At 44.7% G+C, this 17,792-nt stretch overlaps 1 protein-coding gene across 42 annotated transcripts in view; it reads left to right on the forward strand.

Moving 5' to 3' along the window:
- Window positions 1–15,725, forward strand: part of LOC110527497 (CLIP-associating protein 1-B) — a 41,085-nt gene extending 25,360 nt beyond the window's left edge. For 7 of the 42 annotated variants that reach the window (XM_036982969.2, XM_090240412.1, XM_090240433.1 and 4 more), the window contains 21 exons: window positions 415–522; window positions 838–993; window positions 1,287–1,391; window positions 2,073–2,135; window positions 2,577–2,707; window positions 2,993–3,237; window positions 3,393–3,456; window positions 3,783–3,946; window positions 4,574–4,796; window positions 5,063–5,164; window positions 6,273–6,416; window positions 6,992–7,104; window positions 7,311–7,430; window positions 7,799–7,940; window positions 8,188–8,419; window positions 8,818–8,891; window positions 9,050–9,217; window positions 9,389–9,517; window positions 11,054–11,260; window positions 12,426–12,542; window positions 12,770–15,725. In XM_036982969.2, coding sequence (XP_036838864.2) covers window positions 415–522; window positions 838–993; window positions 1,287–1,391; window positions 2,073–2,135; window positions 2,577–2,707; window positions 2,993–3,237; window positions 3,393–3,456; window positions 3,783–3,946; window positions 4,574–4,796; window positions 5,063–5,164; window positions 6,273–6,416; window positions 6,992–7,104; window positions 7,311–7,430; window positions 7,799–7,940; window positions 8,188–8,419; window positions 8,818–8,891; window positions 9,050–9,217; window positions 9,389–9,517; window positions 11,054–11,260; window positions 12,426–12,542; window positions 12,770–12,853 — 2,891 coding nt within the window. In that variant the 3' untranslated portion in view covers window positions 12,854–15,725. The remainder of the gene's footprint in view (window positions 1–414; window positions 523–837; window positions 994–1,286; window positions 1,392–2,072; window positions 2,136–2,576; window positions 2,708–2,992; window positions 3,238–3,392; window positions 3,457–3,782; window positions 3,947–4,573; window positions 4,797–5,062; window positions 5,165–6,272; window positions 6,417–6,991; window positions 7,105–7,310; window positions 7,431–7,798; window positions 7,941–8,187; window positions 8,420–8,817; window positions 8,892–9,049; window positions 9,218–9,388; window positions 9,518–11,053; window positions 11,261–12,425; window positions 12,543–12,769) is intronic. The other 35 variants (XM_090240421.1, XM_090240423.1, XM_090240439.1 and 32 more) reach the window with 13 other exon arrangements.
- The last annotated feature ends 2,067 nt before the right edge of the window (window positions 15,726–17,792 follow it).

Here is a 17,792-nt window from a genome sequence, read left to right on the forward strand (position 1 = left end):
GATCCATTGTCCTACCTAGAACAGAATACTGAAATATACTTGTTGTGAATTATGTTTCTATATTTATATCTATTGTGGTGAGGGAATATGTTGAGATGAAACATTTTTTATAGAGGATGAGACATTTGTGACTTGAGATTTCTCGAACCAGCTTAATCGAGATTTGAGTGCATGTGTCTGTTGTAATGGCTGGTAGCAACCTGCAAGTATAGACTAGCGAGTGTGTCTCTGTTTCTGTGTGGTCTATGTATGAAGTCTCTGACTGTAGGTGATGAGGGCTGGTGTCGCCGAGCTGGGTGTGTCTGCGGTTGAATGGGTCCCTGCCCACGTGAAGTTGAAGTCTGTTTTCTCCCTCCCCGACCTCTCTCTCTATCACCGTCTCTGTCTCTCTCTCTCTGTCTCTCTCACTTCCAGGCCGTGTGCGTACCAGGAGAACAAGTTCGGGGAGCGTTGTGGGGGCGAGTCCCTCAGTCATAGACAGTAGGGGGAGGAGTCGAGCCAAAATGGTGTCAGTGTCTCAACGTGAGTATCTTCCCCCGATATATGTGCATCATGCCGGAATTTAAAAAAACACACGGTTTCTAGATCAGTGTTTCTTGATCCCGGGGACCCATAGGTGCACATATTTGATTTTGCCCTGATTCCACTAATCAAGTCATCAAACTTTTAATCAGGTGTGTAGTGCCAGGGCAAAAACAAATTTGTGCAACTATGGGTCCCCGGGATCAAGAAACACTGATCTGGAGCAATTGTTTGACATTTTTACCACCTTTTCAGCATTGTGTGGGTATGCATTCTTCTCCCTTTATAAGTACACCATGCTATGTCGTGTTGCAGCTGGCAGTCGTTCTGGCTCCCCTGGTCGTCTCCTGAGCCATACATACGGCAGGATCTCCAGGGCCACTGCAGGGACAACACCAGCAGAAAGGAGGCCTAAAGTCCCCCGCAGCCATGGCTGCAGCCGAGACACCAGTCCAGACAGATCAGGCCTGGGTAAGGACCAGGAAGGACAACACACACAGACACACGGAAGACAGAAAACAGCCCTCTACAGCTGTACTCCGAGTCTCCAACCTCTCTGCTCTCTGAACCACCTAATCTCCTGTCTGTCACTGAGTGCAACCTTGTCTCCTCCTCTGTCCTGGCTAACTTAACTCCTCTACCTCCGCTGAGCTCTCTCTCTCTGAGTGTGTTGGACTGTCTATCTGGCTGTGTGTTATAAAGCTCTTTCTTCCTCCTGCTGCTCTCTCTCGCTGTCCCCCCGCCCCCCACCACCACTATGCTAGCGAGGAGTCGTATCCCCCGGCCCAGCATGAGTCAGGGCTGCAGCAGGGACACCTCTAGGGAGAGCAGCCGAGATACCAGCCCCGCTCGGGGATTCTCTCCTCTGGGTGAGTACAGTATAGTAACGTGCCCAGCCCAGAGACCATAGCCACCAAGACCCTCAATGGCTGGTTGCCGGGGGCCTGAACCCTGACTAGCCCTATCTAGAGTAGAACACAAAGGCCATCATCAGACCACAAGAAAATCAACCGAAACGAACCTCTTCTGCTTCCATCTTCTGCATGCTTTTTACTTGTCTTTCAAATTTCCCCTTTCACTCCTGAGTGACAACAACATTTTCCTCAACAACCATTTTTTTTTTTACTAGTCATGCCAGAGTCATTGATGACATGGGATGAGTTGACGCTGGTGTCCGCTGTCAGCTTATAGACTTGCGATCAGAGCCTTTGTGTCCAATGCCGGGATGCCTCTCAGCATTCTTGGCGCCAATGTTTGCATGAAGCCAGTTAGCGTCGTCACATGGTAGAATACCTCCTCCTCAGGTTGACAGGCATGTACTGTATGAGTTGTAGAAGTGTCTAACTTCACTTCCTGGTCACACTTTATTTGGATAGTCCGGGTTTTCCATCTGTAGCTCTATAGATGGTCATACTATCTATTGATAAGCAACTGGTTGCTAAGGTTACGGTTAGATTTAGAATAAGCGTTAGGGTAGGGGTTAGGCTTAGTAGATGGACTATCCAAATAAAGTATCAACCCCCCCACTCCCTCCCATGTTCCTTCTCTAGCATCCAGACGTGTCTCCCGCTCCACCAGTGCTCTCCACTCGGCTGAGTCTGTGGGCCACTCAGGTGACATGTCCTGCATGTCTCTATTAGACCAGACAAATGGCATGTCAGTGTTCCATGGTGCAGTTCACCTCAATCACCCACAGGGGGCGACGGCTGAGCATCCTCCTTATTTCAGTTTGGATGCGTCTTATTTTTCAAGTCAATCTGTTGTTTTGTTTCACTGTTTTTGTTAGTACGCGTTTGTTTTTATTGGTCCTTATACTGTGCTGTAAAATAAAACTTAAATTCATCATATTATTTTGTGCTATACACTGTATCTTCTCTTGAGTTTCTCATGACCTGCTGATGTAATTTGCTTCATTTGTTTTCCCCCCATGACTTTTATTCCCCATTTTAGTTTATAGGTCGACTGCTTTTCCTTTGTAATACTGTATTACTGTGCTCCTAATAATACTACAATACTATTCTAAAAGTATTATAATATCTCTGTGTTTCCTCCAGAGCGTCTAGGTCTGGCCCACCAGGCCCGTATCTCAGCCTCTGTCAACGCCATGAGGATCCTCAACACTGGGACCGAGGTGGAGGCAGCTGTAGCCGACGCCCTGTTACTAGGCGACGCCAGGAACAACAAGGTGGAGGTTTACCTCGTCACGTGCGACTTAGATTCTCTATCCTCTTTACCATCTGAATCATAGCGTATGCTGATCATAATAGCTTTGACGGCTTTTTCTCTCGGGGGGACATTTTGTTGGATTTACGTCTATGTTGACTCGTATTTGCCTCTCGAATGCAGTCTTATGGCAGCTTGTTGAACAGGAAGTGTCATCGATTTCTCTTCACTCGGTGGCATGACTTAGTGAGCACGCTGTGTATGTACCCGCACGAACATTTGACCTCTTAACCCTTGACCCCTCCAGCGGCGGCCAGTCAGACGGCGGTACGAGTCCCCGGGGATCTACTCAGACGACGACGCTAACAGCGATGCCAGCAGCGCCTGCTCTGAGCGCTCGTATGGCTCGCGGAACGGCGGCCCCCCCCACTACATGAGACAGACGGAGGACGTGGCCGAGGTGCTGAACCACTGTGCCAGTTCCAACTGGTCTGAGAGGAAGGAGGGGCTGCTGGGACTACAGAACCTGCTCGTTAGCCAGAGAATTCTCAGGTGGGATAGAGACCATCTGTTTTTGAACTTTTGCAATGTGATGCATTTGAGGCCGTCACCGAGACAACTGTCCTCTAGATGAAAAATCTGGCTGAAACCAAAAGGTGTTGTACGATTGATCGCCTTACTTTTTTCCCCCCGCTCGTGTTTCTCAGTCGTGTGGAGCTGAAGCGATTGTGTGAGATCTTCACAAGGATGTTTGCTGACCCACACAGCAAGGTGAGCCCACAATAGAAACGCCCCATGTCTGATATAACCTGGGTTCTGACGTGAAGCTAATGTAGTTACTGTACTAACTAACTGTCTGTTTTTGTGTCGCATGGTGGTCTTTGCGGTGGACTTGTAACATCAGCGAGTAAGTGTTTTTGGTTTTGTCCGTCACCTTTTTGAATAGTAATGCAATCGATTCCGACTATTCAGATAGTTGATTGATGAATTATTGTTGTTCTGTATGTTGTCCTACTGTAATAATCATTAACAGTGATGTAAATACCTATAGCCTATTATTGAGTGACTGACTGGGTGGTCACTGTGTCTGATCTCAGGTGTTCAGCATGTTTCTGGAGACCCTGGTAGACTTTATCACCCTACACAGAGAGGACGTGCAGGACTGGCTGTTTGTCCTGCTCACCCAGCTGCTGAAGAAGATGGGAGCTGACCTCCTGGGTTCAGTACAGGCCAAGGTCCAGAAGGCTCTGGATGTCACCAGGTCAGAACTAAAGCTCCATCTCTGTTCCTGTTCTCACACAGGTCTTTTTCCCCACTTCTTGCTTTTCAGCACAATTCCACCAACTGGTGGATGTGTAACCAGGGCTACTCAGTACAGCTTGGTTTAGCTCGGCTTGGTAGTGTGAAAAGCCCTTAGATGTTGCTTTTGGTAGTTTGTGGAGTTTTTAGTGCGGGGTTCCCCAACTGACGGCCCACTGACACCCCCCCATGTTTTCTGAGCAAAAAAATAAGAATTAAAAAAAATATCTACATTTTTTTGCATTTTCATTGTTCAAATTAAACACCAGGAAATCAGGTCCATCTGATTTTATTTTTGTAAATTTGTTCCCAAATATTTCCACGCATAATAGATCATATACACGTGATCATATACAAATGTAAGCAAGGTTTGAAATGATTATGTTTTAGTCAAATATTATATCTGTTTGGTCTTCTTGCAGTCAATTTGCAGTCTACAAGTGATTTGTAATTATGTACCGGCCCCCTGAAAATCCACTCAGCAAAAGAAACCGTCCCGTGCCTGAATCTAGATGATGATCTTTGTTCTAGTGGATCAACCCCTCTCATCTCATGCCTTTATCTCTTTATTTTCCTCTCTCTTTCCCAGGGACTCGTTCCCATTCGACCAGCAGTTTAACATCCTGATGCGTTTCATCGTGGACCAGACCCAGACCCCCAACCTGAAGGTCAAGGTGGCCATCCTGAGGTACATTGAGTGCCTGGCCCGTCAAATGGACCCCGCAGACTTTGTCAACTCCAGCGAGACGCGCCTGGCCGTCTCCCGCATCATCACCTGGACCACGGAACCAAAGAGCTCCGACGTCCGGAAGGTGGGCAGAGTTGGGTTTGTTTCCATAGCAATAGCATCAAGCACTTTTCCTTTAATTGACTTTATATTTCACAGGGGCAATGCACATTAATCAGCATTTCTGTAAATGTCCCAGATTTAACCAGCCGGCCAATTTTCAACTGATCAGCCAAAGCTCCAAAATAACTATTGTTTGCTGGCTTCATCCATTTTTGGTTGTTTTAATTTTAATTTTATTTTAAACTGCTAATTTCCCCAACCTACCTGTTGGTCGACCCCCAACCCCAGAGCTTCCACCATAGCTGGGCAGGTGAAGAGTTGTCAGGCAGGCCCAGCACCACCGTAGCCTCTCTACCTGGAGAGGGGAACGTGGAGGAGAGGTGCAAGCAGGTAGTTGAGCCCCCCGACCCATCAGTCAGCTGCACGGTCTGCAGTCTACCTCACATAACTTCCTCAAGCCTGGGCTCTCTGTCTCTAACCCAACTTCGCCTTGCTGGCACATAGAGTTGTTTCTGCTTTATAACTGAATGTAAAGGACAGTGCAGGGGTGGGATTGGGGACTGAATTGGCTCTGAATGAGCCATAATAGTTGTTTCTACTTTCAAAGGTTTCTTCATAATGAGTGAATGTTAAAGTGGCAATCAGCAGTTGAAATGATAACGAAGGTGTAGACCCCACCACTGTTTCGCTACAAAGCTGAGCGATTGGGCTGGAGAAATGCAACCACTCTCCAATTCATAGACAGAGCGAGGGATGCAAGGGACTGGCCATGCATGATATCAAGATGATAGTTTTAACTATGTTTTGAGGCTATACCGGGTTTGTTTACATTGACTTTGTTTACAAACGGAGGCGTTGAACAAGCTTACATTTAGGATTCTGATGGGGGTACGACAGTTGAGCTGAGCTCATGAGGCATTTCATAAGTTCAAGAATCAATGGGTGCATATACAATTCACGTAGAAGTCAAAACATTCATCTAGCAACTGCAGATTGCCCCTTTAAGCGACGGGGTGGGAATGGGCAGCATAATGGCTCTGAATGTGTGCTAATATTGCGTTTTGATAGTAGCCTGTGCTGCTGTTACTTGTTCCTCATGGTTCTTGTCTTGTTTATCTGCGGTGACCAGGTTTGGTTGACCGACATGCATGGGATTCACACGAGAGAAACATTGATACGGGTTTTTAACTGTTTTACAAGAACTGACAATGGTTTTAACTCGCCTGACTAACTGAATGCTAACGGAACCTAAACAAATATGTGCTACTGTATTTCTGTGCAGTGTTTATTGGCTCATGTATTTGTAAATCCATTGACTGATGGTTCTGTAAGAGCAGAATGGGCTTGTCGAATGTTCTGTCGCTTCTCTAAGCGTCAGATATTACCTTGAAATGCACATTATCGCGTGATATCATATGTCGATGTTAATGGGGAAAAAGTGAACGCCCTCTTTGATGACCTCTAGCCATTGACCTCTCTGTGACCCTTTAATCCCCAGGCGGCTCAGGTGGTTCTGATCGCCTTGTTTGAGCTGAACACCCCAGAGTTCACCATGCTGCTGGGGGCCCTGCCCAAGACCTTCCAGGACGGAGCCACTAAACTGCTGCATAGCCACCTGCGGAACTCCAGCAACACCAGAGTGGTAAGACCTGACTCTGACGTTCACGTGTAATCCACATCATCGAGAGGATGAGACTGAGCAGGGATAAAATGGCTGTGTCCCAAATATCTACTCGCCATGAGAAGATGAGCAGTGAATTTACACAGGGCAACTTGAATAGCGCATTTGCTCAGGAAGGTCCTCTCGAATACGCTGAATATCTTCTCGCTGGTAGTGTTAGCCAGCAACCTGAACTTTGTTTGCTGTCACATGGACAGTAGTTGTATTGTAATCTAAATATACTGGGATAGCATTATATAATTAAGCAATAAAGACAGAGGAGGTTTGTTATATTGCCAATATAACACGGTTATGGGCTGTTCTTAGAGTGCCTGGATACAGCCCTTAGCCGTGGTATATTGGTCATATACCACAAACCCCTGAGGTGCCTTATTGCTATTGGTTACCAATGTAATTAGAGCAGTAAAAATACATGTTTTGTCTTACCCGTGGTATACGGTCTGATGTACTACAGCTGTCAGCCAATCACCATTCAGGGCTCGAACCACCCAGGTTATAATGTACTGTACTTTCTCCGATTTCTGTGTGATCCGCAGGCTTCTCCCAGTAGCACCATGGGACGTACTCCTCCCCCACCTCGCCACCCCAGCAGTCGCAGCAGCCCCCTCACCTCTCCCACCAACTGCTCCCATGGGGGGCTCTCTCCCAGGTAGGTCTGACCTTTAATACCTGGTCCCCAACACAACATAGAAGTTAGTTACATCGCTACTAACAACGACAACAAGCAGTCCCCCCTCTCCGCACTGTTCCCTCCTCACGTTTCTCTTTTTCTCCCTTGCGACTATTCCCCCTTTTCTTTCCCTCCCTCCCTTCCTCCCTCTTACCCTCCCTTGCCGTGCTCTGTGTACGTTACAGCCGGCTATGGGGTTGGAGTGCTGATGGCCTGTCAAAGTACCCCCCTCCCTTCCCTTCTCCTCTCTCCTCCACCCCTGCTGCCCCCTCCCTCAAGACCCTACGGAGTGCTTACTCTCCCAGGTACAATGTCACATAGCTGTGTCACCCTTGGTTTGTCCCTACCCCACGGTCTAGTTTGTTTTTCCTTTCACTTCCTTTTTTTCTCCTCCATTCTGCAGCAACAGTTCACCACATTAACACCTTGACTCACCAGCCTGTTCCACTCTCTCTGTCAACACGTACTGTTAAGCACGGTTGATCTTTTATATGAAAAGGATGGTCGTGTAGCGGGATAAACTGCTTGAAATGACATCTTTACATACTAGGTAAATAAAATGGTGTCGTTTCAACCAGTTTTTCCCACTGGGCAGACGTCTTCGTCCCGTGGCGGTGTTGTATGTTGGTGTCCTACTTGAATAATAACCCTCCCCTCCCGGTGTGACCTGAAGCATGTTGGAGTACGACACAGAGAACCTGAACACCGATCAGATCTATAGCTCCCTGCGAGGCGTCACTGAGGCCATCCAGAACTTCAGCTTCCGCAGTCAGGAGGACCTCATGGAGCCGGGCAGAGGCAAGAGAGAGGACACGGTGAGAGGCTTGGGCAATTCCCTACTATTCTCCACTCACTCCCTCCCTCGTTGATTTAAAAGATTTGGATTGTTAGAATGGACTAGAGGGAGTATCTTCCAACAGCCCATTCCTTTTAAATCCAGAGGGGGGATTGAACAAGTGCACTTGTTTGGCAACTGTTCTCTGGTCAATATACGTTTAGTTATTTTTATAAAACTCTATGTTTGTTATGTCACGTTTTAACAATAGTCTTGTTTCTCCTCAGCCGGGTGTTGGAACAGCATCACACTCTGGTGCCGACGTGGTGGAGGGGCCCGGGGGTCGCACGGCCCTGGACAACAAGACCTCCCTACTCAACACCCCCTCCCCCCGTTCCTTCTCCGGCCCCCGGGCCCGCGACTACAACCCCTACAACTACTCTGACACCATCAGCGCCTACGACAAGGCTGCCCTGAGAGAGACGGTGTACGAGGACGACGTGGAGCAGCTTCGAGATGGTGAGGCTGTCTCAAGGGTCTGAAATGGCACCCTGTTCCCTATGCTACTTTTCTGAAATGGCACCCTATTCCCTATATAGTGCACTAATTTTGACCACCCTATTCCTTTCATAGCTCTGGTCAAAAGTAGTGAGCTATATAGAGAATAGGGTGCCATTTTGGATGGTCATAATACATTTAAGCAATAAGGCCCAGGTGTGGTATATAACATAAACACCTGAGGTGCTTTATTTCTGTTATAAACTGGTTACCAACGTAATTAGTGCTGTAAAAATACACGTTTCATCATACCCGTTTGTCAGCCAATCAGCATTCGGGGCTTGAACCACCCTGTTTATAATAAGCTATATATTAACTGTAAGGGAGACCCCCCCCCCCCCCAACCCTCTTCCTCGCAGGCCGCCAAGAGTGTGGTGGAGAAAACAAGATGCTGCACACCAAGAACAGTTCCCCTGCGGAGCAGCTGGGACTGGTGATTGACTGAATTAATTTGACAATGTTTTCTATGTTTTACGATAGCTACATAATAACACTTTGAAGTCACGGACATGGAGGTCCTATTAAATTCCATTTAGTGATCTATATGTAATTCTATGGACACTGACTAATATCTATTGTGGTCGTTGAAAGGTGGGTGAGCTGCTGAAGGAGCTGTCTAACCCCAGTGAGAGGCCAGAGGAGAGGAGGGGAGCCCTGGTGGAGCTGCTGAAGATAGCCCGGGAGGACAGCCTGGCAGTGTGGGAGGAACACTTCAAAACCATGCTGCTCCTGCTGCTGGAGACTCTGTCAGACCAAGATGTAAGGACTCTGGATGAATGGATAAATGGATGGATAGAGAGATAGGAAGAAAAACAGCAATCAACCAAGTTAACTCTATTTTAGGAGCAATGCCACAATCTGATGCTTGAATCCACTGTTCTTCCTTCCACTGTCTCTGAGCATGTCGTGTCCTTTTCCCCCAACCTGTAGCACACCATCCGGGCACTGGCGCTACGAGTGCTGAAGGAGATCTTACGCAACCAGCCGGCCCGCTTCAAGAACTACGCAGAACTCACCATCATGAAGACCCTGGAGCTACACAAAGACTCCCACAAAGAGGTAGCTCTCACTGGCTCTCTCCGTCTATGAGGCTCTGCTTTAGAGGACATGCTAAGTCTACACTTCTTGAATTAACAGCTTTCAAATCTGTGATGATGTGTTAGTTTTTTTATGGAGATGATAGCTCTTGAAATAAAATTATGAAAAGACTGTTGGGATGAAGTGTAGTCTTGCCTGTGGATGTACAGTACCAGTCAAAAATTTGGACACCAACTCATTCAAGGGTTTTTATTTTTACTATTTTCTACATTGTAGAATAATAGTGAAGACATCGAAACTATGAAATAACACGTATGGAATCATGTAGTAAACAAGAAAGTGTTAAACAAATCAAATATTTTTATATTTGAGATTCTTCAAAGTAGCCACCCTTTGCCTTGATGACAGCTTTGCACAGACTTGGCATTCTCTCAACCAGCTTCACGAGGAATGCTTTTCCAACCGTCTTGAAGGAGTTCCCACATATGCTGAGCACTCGTTGGCTGCTTTTCCTTCACTCTGCGGTCCAACTCATCCCAAACCATCTCAATTGGGTTACGGTCTGGTGATTGTGGAGGCCAGGTCATCTGTTGCAGCACTCCACTCACCAGCAAAGCACACTCACACCTCCTCCTCCATGCATCACAGTGGGAACCACACGTGGAGATCATTCTACTCTGCGTCTCACAAAGACACGGTGGTTGGAACCTAAAATCTGAAATTTGTACTCATCAGACCAAAGGACAGAGTTCCACTGGTCTAATGTTCATTGCTCGTGTTTCTTAGGCCAAGCAAGTCTCTTCTTCGTATTGGTGTCCTTTAGTAGTGGTTTCTTTGCAGCAATTCGACCATGAAGGCCTGATTCATGCAGTCTCCTCTGAACAGTTGATGTTGAGATCTGTCTGTTACTTGAACTCTGTAAAGCATTTATTTGGGCTGCAATCTTAGGTGCATTTAACTCTAATGAATTTGTCCTCTGCAGCAGAGGTAACTATGGGTCTTCCTTTCCTGTGGTGGTCCTCATGAGAGACAGTTTCATCATAGCGCTTGATGGTTTTTGCGACTGCCCTATTTGGTGTTTTACCAAATAGGGCTATCTTCTGTATACCACCCCTACCTTGTCACAACACAACTGATTGGCTCAAATGCATGAAGAAGGACAGAAATTCCATAAATTAACTTTTAACAAGGCACACCTGTTAATTGAAATGCATTCCAGGTGACTACCTCAGGAAGCTGGTTGAGAGAATGCCAACCTTGCACAAAGCTGTCATCAAGGCAAAAGGTGGCTACTTTGAAGAATCTCAAACATAAAACATATTTTGATTTGTTTAACACTGTCTTGGTTACTACATGATTTCATAGTTTTGATGCCTTCAGTATTATTCTACAATGTAGAAAATAGTAAAAAATAAAGAAAAACCCTTGAATGAGTAGCCGTGTCCAAACTTTTGACTGGTACTGTACATGTACCCTTCTCTGTCAGTAAACCAAAATGATCCCATTCCATGATCAAACATTTCACCCCCCTCACTCCACCCTTCCCTCACTACCCAGGTTGTGCGGGCAGCAGAGGAGTCCGCCTCCACCCTGGCCGGCTCCATCCACCCAGAACAGTGTATCAAGGTGCTGTGTCCCATCGTCCAGACGGCTGACTACCCCATCAACCTGGCTTCCATCAAGATGCAGACCAAGGTGATCGAACGCATCACCAAGGAGTCCCTGCACCAGCTGCTGCCTGACATCATACCAGGACTACTGCAGGTAAAAAGGGCTTTATAGATCAAGTTGACTGATTGGTTAGTCCATTGGTTGATTTATTGATGTACTTACTGATTGGTTGACGTGGAATCACTTGGAACGTATCTACTTCCAATAGAAGCACTTGGAATGTATCTACTTCCAATAGAAGTACTTGGAATGTATCTACTTCCAATAGAAACACTTGGAATGTATCTACTTCCAATAGAAGCACTTGGAATGTATCTACTTCCAATAGAAACACTTGGAATGTATCTACTTCCAATAGAAACACTTGGAATGTATCTACTTCCAATATAAACACTTGGAATGTATCTACTTCCAATATAAACACTTGGAATGTATCTACTTCCAATAGAAACACTTGGAATGTATCTACTTCCAATAGAAACACTTGGAATGTATCTACTTCCAATATAAACACTTGGAATGTATCTACTTCCAATATAAACACTTGGAATGTATCTACTTCCAATAGAAACACTTGGAATGTATCTACGTCCAATAGAAACACTTGGAATGTATCTACTTCCAGTACAGTGTTGATGGTTGTGGTTTAGTTACATAAGATAATTACTCTCTGACCTTGGGATTATGCCACACTCTCTATACACTGAGTATGTACAAAACATTAAGAAAGCCTGCTCTTTCCATGATATAGACTGACCAGGTGAACCAAGGTGAAAGCTATGATCCCTTATTGATGTCACTTAAAATCCTTTAAATCCATTTCAATCAGTGTAGAAGAAGGGGAGGAGAAAGATTAAGGAAGGAATTTTAAGCCTTGAGAAATGGATTGTGTATGTGTGCCATTCAGAGGGTGAATAAGTCTAAATATTTAAGTGCCTTTGTACGGGGTATGGTAGTAGGTGCCAGGCGTACCGGTTTGTGTCAAGAACTGCAACGCTGCTGAGTTTTTGACACTCAACAAGAGTTGTCCACCACCCAAAGGACATCCAGCCAACTTTACACGACTGTGGGAAGCATTGGAGTCAACATCGGCCAGCATCCCTGTGGAACGCTTTCGACACCTTGTAGAGTCCATGCCCCGACGAATTGAGGCTGTTCTGAGGGCAAGGGGGAGGGGGGGAGGGGGGGCAGAAACTCAAAATTAGGAAGGTGTTCCTAATGTTTGTCTAATATTGTTCTCATGTCTCTCTGTGTACAGGGATATGACAACACAGAGAGCAGTGTGAGGAAGGCCAGTGTGTTCTGTCTGGTGGCTGTCTACTCTGTCATTGGTGAAGAGCTGAAGCCCTACCTGGCCCAGCTCACAGGAAGCAAGGTACACTACCGTTTCATCTCAGCACCCTGTCTGGGTCGCTCTCAAATGGCACCCTATTCCCTACGTGGTGCACTAGGAAATAGGGCGCAATTTGGGATGCAGACAATGTCTTTTAATTCCCTTCTGTTTTTTTTCCAAGATCTACAGGTTGCAGAATGTTTTTCAATGTCTTGAAACGTTGTGTTAGGATGGGTTGGTTTCATTCAGCGTCTTTACTATCCCACCAGATGAAGCTGCTGAACCTGTACATAAAGAGAGCCCAGACGTCCACCAGCAACAGTAGCAGCTCCTCAGACATCTCCTCATACTAATGAACATTACCCTCCAGCTCCATCCGTGTGTGTGCAGGTACATACAGTACAGGGTTGTGTTCATAGGGCACCAAACGGTGCAAAACAGACTGAAACAGGAAGGGACTGCGTGGACTACTGGTCCAATCAGAAACACTAATTGTATTATATTTTTACCGTTTTGAAATATTTTCCATGGCGTGCCCTAATGAACGTGACCCAGATAGGGAAACAGTTGTGCCTCAATCTTTCTTTCCAGACCTCCTTGTCGTTTTTAATGTATTCTAATAAAGGCTGTAGGCTGTTCCTGGTTGGGAAACCCTATGCCTGTCGCAATCAACGTTTTATTTCCCTCTGTTTTGTCATCTTGTAAATACTTTTAATTCCACATTTTATTAAGATTCGAATGCAACACTACTTCACACCTAGTCAAATGAATGTAAAGAGCTTTGAAGGAAACCTGAGTCCTTTTTAAACCGTCTGAAAGGTTTTAATGTTGATGGAAGCCGAGTGTCACTCTGTACACGACCGCCTCATTGCCTCTAGTGTTCCTTCTCGCAATGGACAGAGAGGCTTATTTGGAAACGTGTTTGGTTATTTGTAAAGGGGCAATTTAAAAATGGCGATTTTGATAGTAATTATTCCATAGTATTTGGCGCCTGAATAATTTGTTCTTGGTGACGATGCTATGTTTTTAAGCCTGTATTTAAAGAATAATCCTTGTAGAATTTCTCAGTTAGTGAGAATCTAAAAACGTTCATTTCCGTTAGAGGGAGAAGATCATTTGGCTGGCCAATGATTAGTACATGCAGTGAAAAGCTGTATTGAATAAGCCTCTGTAAACTGCCTATGTGTTACACCTGTGTTGACTGTGTGGTTTGGGCCCCAACAACTTGTGAAGGAATATTTTGAATTTTCACAAGGATTACAATATGTTATTATGAAAGGGGAGTTATTGGTAGAGTTGGTCGAGGTTTGAGTCTGCTGTTTTTTGTGCTTTAACATTCGGGCACGTTGTAATGAGTCAAAACTACTGGGATCTGAAGTATTCTTGCAATGTAAAACCGTAATGACGAGTCCTAGAATTTTCAAATGTGAAATATTTTTGTCTAAGAACAAAATATGGGCAATACCTATTTGTCATATAGTATAAAGACCTTGACAATCTGACATATTAGTCGATAATCGAAGGACATTGTAAGTGCCAGTGCTCAACAAAAAATCTTTACCATTTAAAGACATAGGAGGCAAAAAAAAATGTTGAATCCAGCAATAATGAATTAGTAACATAAAATCCAACTACTTGGATGAACCTTTTTTTGTCAAAGCACTGTAAATGACCATTGTAAGTTAACCGTCCTTGTTTGAAATGTATAGATGCCATTTTTTAGCTCTCCTATGAAATGCTACTGCTGCTTTAGAAATACTAATCATGGCGTTAAACCTAATGTATTTTACTCTCCTTATTATGAATGTTAAAGGTTACAGTTTCAGTTAGAACTACAATTCAGAGTTTGGGTCAGTTCCATTTCAATTCAATCCATTCAGAAATTTCATTTCCCTATTTTCCTCAATGCTTGTCTATGGGGATAAAAAAAATGAAATTGGAATTTCAGTTTACTTCCTGATTTGATTGAAAGGAATTGAACCCATCCCTTGTTAAAAGTCCAGATAAAGGTGGCGTGTTACTGAGAACACTATCGGGCCTTACTGTTTCTGTAGTATAGTTTCACTACATTGACTGTTAAAATGTACTGTAACAGTGCACAATGATTTATTTTTTTCTCAAATGTGAGAACTCTTAGCAATTTTATCAGCTACAGACTAGATGGAACATTGGCTATGACCAAGTCCAAAATGTTGTCAAATACAAAACACAGTATTTCTTTTGTTAGACCTGCCTGTTGCAATTGAATCAAAAATGAAACTCAAAATTAGTGTTTTGTACAGTACTTTTAATCCTTGATTCACAAACTTGTTATTGAAAGAGAGTCAGAGAGAGACCTCATTTGCATGCGAGGGAACATGCAATATTATACCCAGCAACCTCAATGATTAACTAACATTCCCAACTCTGACTTTATGTTGAAGAAACGTTGCTTCTAATCTATGAATGTCTGGTCAGCTTGTATTATATCACACACACACACACACACACACACACACACACACACACACTATTGATATCCATCACAGCTACCAAGCTAGGGCTGATTTAACAGACCAAACATTCTATACTATACTGTAACTGTATGCTGTGTGCACACATTGGCCTGTATCAAAAACCAAACCCTATTATCCTCAAGCCATGTATCTTGAGCGTGTATTTGCTTGTGCCTTGTTTGTTTTTTTACAGTACACCTGGCAATATTAATCCATACTAATAGCTTCTGAATACTGCTTTTGAATAGTTATTTTTGCCCCCATTTTGAAATACTGTATTATATGTCATGAATTATACAGGAAATGTGTTGCGTTGAAGACCAAGGTTATTTCCCAAGTTGCACCCTATTCCCTACCTAGTGCCCTACATCTGACCAGAGTCTTATGGGACTCTGTCAAAAGTAGTGCCCTATATAGGGCATAAAGTTCCATTTGGGATGCATCCCAAGGCTGCTGTAAATAAAGCCAATAGTTTAATGGCAGTATTTTCCACAGATGTAATATTGGCTTGGCTGTTCTATTCCTTGTGAACCACTTACAATGCATGCTTCTTTTGTTTAGCTTCAGTCATTGTTTTATCCCTCCCGTACCTATATTTATATGCAGTCTGTTATATTTTCTGTGTATTATGACAGCTGTACATATTTCATGTTTTGTTCACTTCTTTCTCACGTGATAGAATTTGTTGAAATTTAAACTTGAAATAAACCAACTTCAGTCCCTGTCCGAAGCATGTAATCACATGTGTTGTATATTTGAAGTATAAATTGAGAGCAGACGTACAGTATCTTCTCGAGAATGTGGGAGGAAACATCTCCTGCAGGACATGGGAATAGCAGCAGATGGCGCTCTTTGCATTTTCTTGACAGGAAAAAAAGCATCCTCTGTGTATTTAATATATATTTTGGAAATCATTTTAGCAGCAAATGTAGGCTACCACGTTACCCCGCCCTCTCTGCTTCTCACCGCTTTCCTTCCGTTGAAAATTAATGGGAAGCGGTGTTTCACCGCGCGGCACCGCGTGCCATTGTACACGGGGCATTTAGAGGAGGCAAACTGAAAGTGGAATTGAGCAGTTATTAGTTGTCCTGCTCCTCTTATGGGCTCACAGGTGCACTGTAGCCTTCCCTACTCAGGGGTAGGCTAGAGGGCACAGGCCATTACGCTTAGGATGTGGTGAATCGGCAGACCACAGACACTCATTTGTCACTGCAGCACCCTTGGCTTGTGTGCGTTCTCCAGTCATCTGAAGGCTCCCCAATAAAGAGTGGAAAAACACTATTACTACCTGCATCATTAGTGATCAAAAAGAAAGTGTTAGTAGGCTGGCCAGCTTTGAAGCGGATTCCCTCTAACAAACAATACAATCAGCGGCATATGATTCAATTAACATTGGGGCAAATGTGTCACCGCTGAGACATCCAGGTTTACAAGCTTTAACTAGGCATTCATCTTTGAACTCTTCTGGATCACCCAAGACTCCAAAAAGGTCCTTTTCATTTAGAGATGAAAGCTGAAGGAGAAACAGTGCAGTAGCTGCAGTGAGCGGCCTGTCAAGCAGCTACCTCGTCTCCACCGTCCTTAATACCCTAAAACAGTCTCATTAAGGCAGGTATCTCTCTGCGGTGGCCGTGTCTCGTCTCCGACACGCCACCACCAAGGTCTGCTCAATTCAGCTCTATTAGTATTCACACGCTGTTGAAAATGTATTCTACTAAAGCCCCCTCCATTTCCACTGCCCCGGCCAACCCCCTTCTGTTTAAAGATCTTTATGGTGTGTGATTAGCACACATTTCCCCAAGCAGGCAGGGGAGTGGCGGCTGGGTCGGGAGGTCGCCATAATGAAAGAAAACAACTTCATTGTGAGATGACTAGGCCATAAATCATCGGCCATTTTCTATAAATCACGGCAGATGGCAGGGAGCGGTGTGAGGACTCATGGGAGCTCGTATGCCCCTGTGCATGATGGGAATGGTGGTAGCATTACCGCGGCAGCAGACGCTGGCAGACTAAGAGGTCAGTGAGGAGAGGAAGACAGTGAGGCAGAGCAGGCAGTGGGGGAGAGAGGAGAGGTTTTCTTCTTGTAGCCCATGTTGTGTATATGTATGTGTGTGTGTGTGTGTGTGTGTGTGTGTGTGTGTGTGTGTGTGTGTGACCTCACTTCCTTACCTGGCTGATGAGAGGCAGCAGGACCCCGGAGGTCTCGGTAACAGCACCTCTCCAGGCTGCCCTCCGTTTAAGGTGTCTAATCTGCCTGTTTAATATGGAAGGGCCCTCATCAGGCCCCTGGCTTAGTCCCCCAGCGGTAGAGAGCAGAGCAGCACCAGTGTCAAACTGACACCTAGATGTCTGCTGATCTGGGAATCCAGGAGGTGAATTTCTCTGTTTTATTATACAGGATGATAAGAAACTGGAACAAAGTAGGATTCAGGGATTGATGTGATATTCGGTGTTTTAAGCAGCACACCACGTTTCAAGTCCTTTCAAGCCAGCAGAGAGCCACTTCTAGTTAAAAGGATGTTCTGCAGAAAATAATTCAATCTGACATTATTTTTAAAAAACGAGAACACCTTACAAACAGTCTAATTCAACGCCTGTTGTGATTTGTATCCCTTCTGAAGATGTCTGATTTGAAAGTTTGGACACACCTACTCATTCACGGGTTTTTCTTTATTTTTACTTTTTTCTACATTGTAGAATAATACTGAAGACATCAAAACTATGACATTACACATATGGAATCATGTAGTAACCAAAAAAGTGTTAAACAAATCAAAATAATTTTATAGTTGAGATT

The sequence above is a fragment of the Oncorhynchus mykiss genome, chromosome 7 (assembly GCF_057628025.1).
Source record: "Oncorhynchus mykiss isolate SJ-2025 chromosome 7, ASM5762802v1, whole genome shotgun sequence".
NCBI lineage: Eukaryota > Metazoa > Chordata > Actinopteri > Salmoniformes > Salmonidae > Oncorhynchus > Oncorhynchus mykiss.